Source organism: Echinops telfairi, unplaced genomic scaffold (assembly GCF_000313985.2).
Source record: "Echinops telfairi isolate 266 unplaced genomic scaffold, ASM31398v2 ScPeMD7_1;HRSCAF=3_0, whole genome shotgun sequence".
NCBI lineage: Eukaryota > Metazoa > Chordata > Mammalia > Afrosoricida > Tenrecidae > Echinops > Echinops telfairi.
In genome coordinates, this window is record NW_022103896.1 from 57,711,912 (window position 1) to 57,720,563 (window position 8,652).

General features: G+C 43.1%; 1 protein-coding gene across 1 annotated transcript; it reads left to right on the forward strand.

Moving 5' to 3' along the window:
- Nucleotides 1-374: 374 nt before the first annotated feature.
- SLC10A5 (solute carrier family 10 member 5) lies at nucleotides 375-7,104 on the forward strand. Its single transcript, XM_045286011.1, has one exon. It carries the CDS (start codon nucleotides 2,703-2,705, stop codon nucleotides 4,020-4,022), a length of 1,320 nt encoding a protein of 439 aa, XP_045141946.1. The 5' UTR covers nucleotides 375-2,702; the 3' UTR covers nucleotides 4,023-7,104.
- The last annotated feature ends 1,548 nt before the right edge of the window (nucleotides 7,105-8,652 follow it).

Here is an 8,652-nt window from a genome sequence, read left to right on the forward strand (position 1 = left end):
AATTGATCTCATAGAAACTTCAAGATTCAGCGTTCTCAGAGTTTGGAGAGACCTCAGAAGGAGAAATGACTTTCTGGTATCACCTCTTCCAGGGCATATATCTGACAAAGCACCTTACCCATTGGGCCTCACTTTTTGCTTGTATGACTATAATGCTGTGTTGTCTTAATTAGTGTTCTCTATTTTACTTCCCTACCTTTATTAGAACATACCTATTGCAGTGGTTGTACAGAATGCAGACAAAACTCATGATTAAAGGGTTTGTTAAGGAAGTTAACAAGTTGTAGGGCCAGTGAGAAATGCTCAGGATTAAGTTGTTTATCAGGACTTGTTACAAAGTTCTTTCAGGTCTGCTAATAAATGCCCACAGCGGTATACCACTCCACTGTAAGCCTCAACCCAAAGACATTCAGCTCTGCTTTTGTGGGTCAGAAAACCCAGCTTCCCCAAGTAAGTGCTCAGAGGCACCCTACTCTACAAGCCAGCCTCCTGCACAAAAGCTCTGTTTCACTTATTCTGTGGGCTGTGAGAAGTCAACCACTCTGTTTGATGCTCTGGCTTCTAATGCTGTAGTGCTGCTCCTCTGTTGTTATAGCTGTCATCTGGCTCCAGGAGCCTCACTGCACAGGGACCAGGGTCCAGAGGACATGCTCCACTCCTCGCTCTGGCTGCTAATGAGATCCCTCCTCCTGCTACCAGAGGGCTCATTTTACACACAGCAGCACAGCATTCCAGGGACTCCTGTGCGCAATTACTCAACAGGTGAATCCTATCAGTCTTACCAGACCCAGGCAGAAAAAGGTAGTTTGGTGGGAGTTAGAGTCTGGCTAGAAGAACCGTATTAAATAATTCACTGCCCTTGCAAGTACAAATGAGAAGAATGAGCTAGGCCAACTTAAGTGCAACCCTTTTCTTCAAAAGCAAAGCACATGCCCAAAGTTACTACATTTTACTAAGGAAAGTCAGTGCTCCCGACCTAGGTATTTCATCTATACCCAACAAAGTGCTTTTATATAATAGGAATAGAAGCTACCGTATATACTCGTGTATAAGCCAAGTTTTTCAGCACATTTTTAATGCAGTTTTTGTGGTAAAATTAGGAGCCTCGGCTGATACTCGGGTCGGCTTTTACTCGAGTATATACAGTATATTTCTGTTCTTGGACCCTTCCTAGTATAATTGCCATGGTTGGTACATAGTGGCCTTAGCTAATTTAGAACAAAAACCAAGAATGCTCATTTGGTCTATTTTATTTCTAATCTGGCTTTTTCACATTGTTTTTGAATAAGGGGTAAAGATTCCAACATATACTTACCAGCTGCTTATGCATTCATAGACTTACAGCCTCAGAAACTCTATAGGAGGACTTTGAGTCAAAATGAACATGATAGCAATGAACGAATCCCAACACTGACCAGGTTTACCTGTTTCTCTGAGTGTGGTAAATGGAAGTGACCTTTAGAGCTGCCTGTGAAAGATTAGCCCACAGGAACAATGCAATTTTAAGAAATGTTTCAGGAGGAACAATAACCATGGCCTTGACAGTTTTCCAAAAGAAAATATTGTATGATCTAGAATACTTTATACAAAAGTTAGGTATGCCAGAGATTCCATCACAAACATATGAAGGGAAATGATCATCGGTTCAAGGATTACTAGATCCTTGGACTCAATAGCAAACTGTTGTAATTTTGCTTTGGTTTGCTCACTAGCCTCTCAATCTCCTTCCTTTATGGGGGAAATAAAACATTGGGTTAGTTGGTGGACTGACACACAAAAAGCTTGATCCCTGAAGCTGAGGCACGGCATAGAAACTAAGTCCAGCAATTGAATGCCCTTGCCCAAATCCGTGAACAGGAGCCGCTGTTACACAGAAGGAATAGGCCACTAGAATTCATTCCCGCGCCTTTCCCCTGCCCTGCGGTGGAAGCACCCAAGTGTTTAGCAACAGTGGCCCCTTCACCAGACTAGCTCCCACTACCTACTTTTCCCTGGGTTTTCCAGCTACCCAGCAAATATCCAGCTAATTATTTTTCTGCTTAAGAAATAAAGACACTAAAATGAGTTTCAATGGCACTCTAGAATTGTGTGAGGACGATTCAGGATTGTAAGGTTGTTACCAGGGTTTATAGGCCCCGAGATTTTCTAAATGACAAGCCGCTGGACGTGGCTCCAGGAGGCCAGAGACCTCATCTAGTTTGACTCCTATGGCATAACTCCTGGCTCCGTGCTAGCAAGCAGACAGTCAACAAATGTTTATTTCATTCTAACGTGCATGCATGGAATAGTAACACCTACTTCAACAGATGGTCTGTCTGAGATCTGTGGGTCCTGGCGACATTTAGTGTCTATTTTTTCTTAGTGAATTCAAGCATGATGACACCAAGGTTTTACGTTCAGGTAAATAGGCTGTTTTCTCACTGGCAGACAGGAGGACGTTGGGAGGAAAGAGATTAGGTTTCTGCTGTGAAAAGTTGAACCTGTTAAATGGCGTGGTTTCAAAACTTTTCTAACCACAGGTTAAACAGGTTGTGTCACTCTTTGTGTAAAAAGTACAGCAGTCCCTCCTCCTGAACTTCGCTCCGGCACAAACAACTGTTCCCCTCTGGGAACCCCCGCCTCGCTCTGGCATGCCTGTGTGCAGAATGCTCGCTCAGGTTTGAAAACGGGTTTTGCCCCTGCGGTGGATGTAAGTTCTCAAGATGAGTGGAAAACTTCTTACTGTCTTGCTTTTATTGTCTGTGACTCGGGGAGATGCGGAGCGGCTAGCCACCCGGTTGTTGAGCATTGCAAACGCGGAAAGACGATTTTTCACGAAAACAGAAGAAAGCATCATCGTAAGGTCAAATTACAAAGAAAAACGGCCAAACTCCAGCTCCCTCGTTGTGCTCATAGAAGATCCGAACGTGCTGCGAATGGTGACTGTGACCAAGACCCCGCTGGACGTGACAGACTTCACCATACACCTGGTGACCGGCGAAGACGGACAGACAAATCTGACCATTCAACTGTGGGATTCTGAAGGTAGGCAACAAGGACTCCTTGAAGAAATTAAGAATGTCAAAGTCGAGGTACTCAGACAAGGAGAAGCCAGTCCTTTCCAGGCATCGGGCCATGTTGATAGGAGTGTCCTCATGCTTGTTACGCTGCCGATGATACTGCTAAATAAGTGTGCGTTCGGCTGCAAGATTGAACTACGGGTGCTTCAGTCAGTGTGCAAGAGCCCGTTGCCAGTGATTCTTGGGGCAGCTACCCAGTTTGTTCTCATGCCGCTTTGTGGATTCCTTTTGACTCGCATCTTGGCATTGCCCGAGGCACAGGCTTTTGGATTTGTAATGACCTGCACATGTCCCGGAGGGGGTGGGGGCTATTTCTTTGCCCTGCTTCTGGGGGGAGATATCACTTTGGCCATATTAATGACTTGCACGTCCACAGTGTTAGCCCTGATAATGATGCCCATCAATTCTTATCTATACAGTAGGACGTTAGGGTTGTCGGGTATATTCCGGATCCCCGTTTCCAAAATTGTGTCAACGCTCCTTTTCATAATTACGCCGATATCACTTGGGGCAGTCATCAAGCACAGACTCCCTGATAAAGCCAACTTCCTAGAGAAACTAATTAGACCTCTGAGTTTTATGTTAATGTCTATAGGCCTCTATGTCACGTTCAGAATGGGAGTGGAGTTTTTGAAAACAGTTAACCTGGAGGTGTTTCTGTTGAGCCTCGCCATTCCAGCTTTGGGTTTGTCGTTGGGCTACTCCTTTGCCAAGATCTGCCTGCTGCCTCCGCCAGTGTGTAAAACTGTTGCTATTGAAAGTGGGATGCTAAATAGCTTCCTGGCCCTGGCCATTATTCAGCTCTCTTTTTCACAGCCCAAGGCAGCCGAAGCGTCCACGGCCCCTTTCACAGTCGCCATGTGTTCTGCATGTGAAATGCTACTGATCCTCCTGGTCTACAAGGCTAGGAAACTATGGATCCTTACCGCAGAAGCGAAAAGAAAAAACACTCACCTGGTTTAACGATGCAAGCATCCCTGAATTCCTACTCGGGATGAGGTGCAGTGGGAGACTGAAACAATACATATCACGAAAATTACATGTAAATCCCCAAGGAGGGCTACAAACAGTGAAATGTATAGAAGTGTAGAGGCAGGTGATACCTTTGAAAGTGCAGTGCTTAATAGAGTAAGAGTTGAACACGATCCATTATTAGCATCTCTTAAACATGAAAGGACAATAAAAAAATAAGCTCCTCCTTATAGTGATTAGAATATATTCTGAGCCTTCAAGGAAGGGTGTCCGCTTCATAGATGTTCAGTGAGTGCTCCCCAATGGGATGAATAGGCAAATTCCTGTGTGGCTCTCTCGTCTCATCAGAAACAGTTTGTTTCTCCTACCTTTCACCTTTTGCACTAAACGTATTAATGTTGATGCCAAAACACGGGGCCATCTTTTCTCTTCCTTCTTCATTCTTTCCTCTGACTCAACTTATTCTCTACAGAAAAGTTCCTCTAATAGCTCTTGTGCATTCTCCTCTCCTTCCCCAGCCCGCTGTTCGGTTTTGTAATGCTTCTTCCTTGGGCTGTCTAGCCGGCTTTGCACTCTTGTTCCACCCTACAAACAGTCAGGTCAGTCTTTAACCAAGTCTGTCTTTGACCAGGTAATTTCTCTGCTACAAAGTCTTTCTGCCTTTTGAATAAAGTCTGTATTCCTTATCTAGTAATTCATTACACTGTAGCCCCTAGTTAGTGGGTCCAGTTTTACCTCCTCTTCCATCTCTTTACAAACCACCTTTGCTTCAATCAAAGATGACTTGCCTCATGAATATGTCCTTATTCATGCTGTTCCTGCCTCCCATTTAGATCTAAAGTCTCTCTTTAGATTTCAAAAATCTTACACATCTGACTCAAATACTGCCCTAAAGCTTTTGCTAACCCCCTCCTGGCTACCTGTAAGTGAAATCTTTGTTTTTGTTCTTAGAGTATTAAGTACAACCTGGCTCAGCTCATAGCTGTTAGTGTGCCTGTCTTATCTTTTTTTTTCCCCATTGGGCTTTAAATCCTTGAGTGTGAGAAGTATGCTTACTCATTTTGATACTCCACACAATTTCTCACATAGTAACTTCTACATGATTATTCAAATATGGAGTTGAAATACAGATTAGGGCCCACATGAACAGTGTGCACCTTTAATACTACTTTTGAATTTTCAGTGCAAATGTTATCACCGACACCCAGTTTGCCACCCTTTTCAAAGGAGAGTGGGCAACAAGAATAGGAAATAGCATGGCTTCCTGTGTTTGTTAGCTTTAAGACTTTAGAAAATTACTTAATCTCCCTGAGGTTCAGTTTTCTCATCTTAAAATAATAAAGATAATGATGTTCACTCCATCCAGTTGTCTCATAGAATGATACCATACATGTGCTGTGCATAAAGCAATCCCCGATATAGTGTTTGATGCTATTGTTATTCTATCCGTTTAAACATTTGACTTTATCTCTCTCACTGGTTTGAAATATTGATTAGGTAACTAGATATGGCATCTAAAGCAACTTCCTGCATATTTATTTTCCATCCTGCCCATATTATTAAGGGATTTTGTTTGCTTTGATAGCTGATAACTAATGTTCTTTTTTCTAATTCCACCAAATACCATTATGAAAACCAAGGCTCAGACTTGGATTGGGGCGATGGTGAGTGGTTTTAATTCACTGTGTGAAAAGAGTATTGTCTGTGGAAAAATTTACTATGGAATTTAAAAAAAACAACATTTTATTGGGGGCTCGTACAACTCATCACTATCCATACATACAGGAATCTTTTAGACAGAAGGGGTTAAATAATAGTTAAATTGGTATACACTTAAGTTGCATAAATCTTTGTGACACTGATTAGGAGATGGGAGATCTGCCTTTCTAGTTGGTTGTACTTTGATCGCTAATCCTGTGACTTCAAACGAGACACTTCTCTATACCTCAGTTTTCTTAATCTGTAAAATAAATGTATTTGACAGAGGGTTTTAGCGCTTGTCCCACTCTCGTGAGCATGTGATTCTATAACAAAACCCTAGCCCCACTGGGAGGATGATGGGGTCAAGCGGAGAAGGTTTGGTTTAGGAGAATAACGGAACACCGCTGTTGATTTATAGTCATAGAAACAACCAAAGTGTGACCTTCCGGAGGGTAGCAACCTTTCCTGTTCTTTGAATTCCCTGCAGTGATTAGTATAACAGAACAGAGTAGGTGCTCATTAAATATTTATGAGTTAATTAAGACAGACCAATAACACTTTTTTAAAGAAAGACATAGAAAGATCAACACCAGATCATGCACCCAGACTATCAGACTGTGCCTGGGTCTGAAATCCCTGCTCTGTCACTTACCCAGTGGGTGGCCCAAGTCAAGTGACTTAATTTCTCCATGCCTGAATTCTACTGATAAAAGAACATTGCGATGATGATAGTACTGACCTCCTATTGTACTGAGTTCTTGAGAAAATGCTTGAAATAATACTGAACACATATATGGAGGGTTATGATGGTTGTTTCTGTATGTTTGACAAAATACCGGTTAATGCCTTTGACTGCTAACCAAAAGGTTGGAGATTGGAGGCCCCTTTGAGGAAACGCTGGCGATCTTCTGAAGATGAGCCATTGCAAATGCTGTGGAGCACTGTGCGGGCTAATGCACATGGAGGCGCATGAGATGGGATTGCCTGGAAGACAGCTGGTTTATGAATATTTGAATGGTCTTGTTCCTTAAGAAAAGCAGTTAAAAGTACATGATTGGCCTCAAAATAGTTTATATTTCTCTCTTAATACGAGGACACTTCAAAAAGTTCGTAGAAAATTTCCTTTATCTTTTTATTTAATTTTCCATGATTTTTTGCCGCCCTTCTATAAATACATCATGGAATATAATTTTACATAGTAAGCCTATCTGAAAATTTGGATGGAGATGAACTCACTAGAATAATTCTGTATTGTTTTGTTTTGTTGAACGAATGGCATAAAGCAGTTTTGCTTAATATACCATCTGGTTTACCCAGCCATGACTGCTTGCACAACAGACCCCCATATAGACTAGGAGTGGCTCCATAAAATTGTCAATTCCAACTCATAGTGGCCCTCCTAGCTCATTGGGTTATATGTTGGTCTGCTAAGGACAAGGTCAGCAGTTCAAAACTACTAGCCACTCTTTGGGAAAAAGATAAGCCTTTTTCTACCCCCTTAAAGATTTAGCCTCAGAAACCCACAGGTGTAGTTCTACCCTGTCCTTTCAGGTCAATGGGAGTTGGAATGACCTTATAGATGACGATTGACTAAGAATGTAAACATGGGAAAGAATTACTCTTTAAAAGTAGTCAGCTCCATGGGACAATTGGTGCCTACTCTGTATCTTCAGAGCAGTCATGTGGGGAGAGGGGTGAGTGGGCACCATCTGAATAACAGGCACACAGTGGGATGTGGGTGATGCCCATGTGACTGGCTGGAGGTGGGGGTGGAGGAGTGAATGACTAGTTGGGGGCAATGATCTCAATCCTTTTTTTTAAATTAAATAAATTCATCAAAATTATATAATTCAAGCCCTGTTTTCAAAATGAAATTTTAAACCTGTTGTTCAGCAAAAACAATAAAACACAAAAATTTTTGTAACCATCCAAACAAAAAAAAATAGTCCACTTCAGAAGCTAAACGAGTCTACCCAGATGCCCAAGATTGCTATGGAAGAATGCCCATAGTGGCCTCTTGGTAGTGAGTCTAAGAGCCCTTAGTCCCCACAGGAGAGAGTGGAATGGGCCCATTTTGTCTCAGCATGGGCCATCTTTTCTTCCTTGGGGGAAGAAAGGCATTGAACTCACCTCTGGCATTTTGAGGTTAACATTCTTAGTAAGTTCTCTGGAGGGGTGCCAGTTGGCAGGTGGGAATATTGAAAGCCCCACAGAGGGAACTCACCATTATGGGTGACTGGAGCCATGACCTGGACATCACACCAGGAGCCAAGGTTGGGCCTGGCAGGGTCCTCAGGCAGCAAACCTCCCTCCATATGCCAGGCCACCTTGGCACTGCAGGTATTCTTTAGAATTGGGAGCTAATAGTTGCAGAAGTGATTTTAGCTTTAAACACACACACACACACACACCAGGAATCCAAGGAGCCTTGATGGCATAGTGGGTGACCCGTTGGATTACTAACCACAAGGTCACACTTCAAATCTACCCGCAGTTCAGTGGGCGAAAGATGAAGCTTTCTGCTCCCGTAAAGATTGGCAGCCTCAAAACCTGACCGAGACGGTGCTCATCTGTCCTAGGAGTTAGGATAGACCCATGGCAGCAAGTTTGATTTCTCTCTGGGAATCTAAGACCACTTTCTCGATCGTAGGTAATCTTGTGGGGCCAGTTTGCAACATGGCCGCAACAGAATATGCACGCTAGAGCTACAAGGAAGAAGGGTAATCAACAGAAAGTGGAGAAATCACCGTTTTAGAATCCACCGAAAGGGGGAACAGGATTAAGGAAATTGGAAGAGCCAGCGGTGAAAGATGACACTCTGCTTCGAGGGGGAGGAGGGGGGAAGGGAAGAAGAGGGGATAACAAACCCAGGGACAAGGGAACAACAAGCGATCCAAATTGGTGGGGAGGTGGGTGTGGG

Coding starts and splice junctions, on each gene's coding strand:
- SLC10A5 (XM_045286011.1), top strand. CDS start 2,703: ATGAGTGGAAAACTTCTTACTGTCTTGCTTTTATTGTCTGTGACTCGG.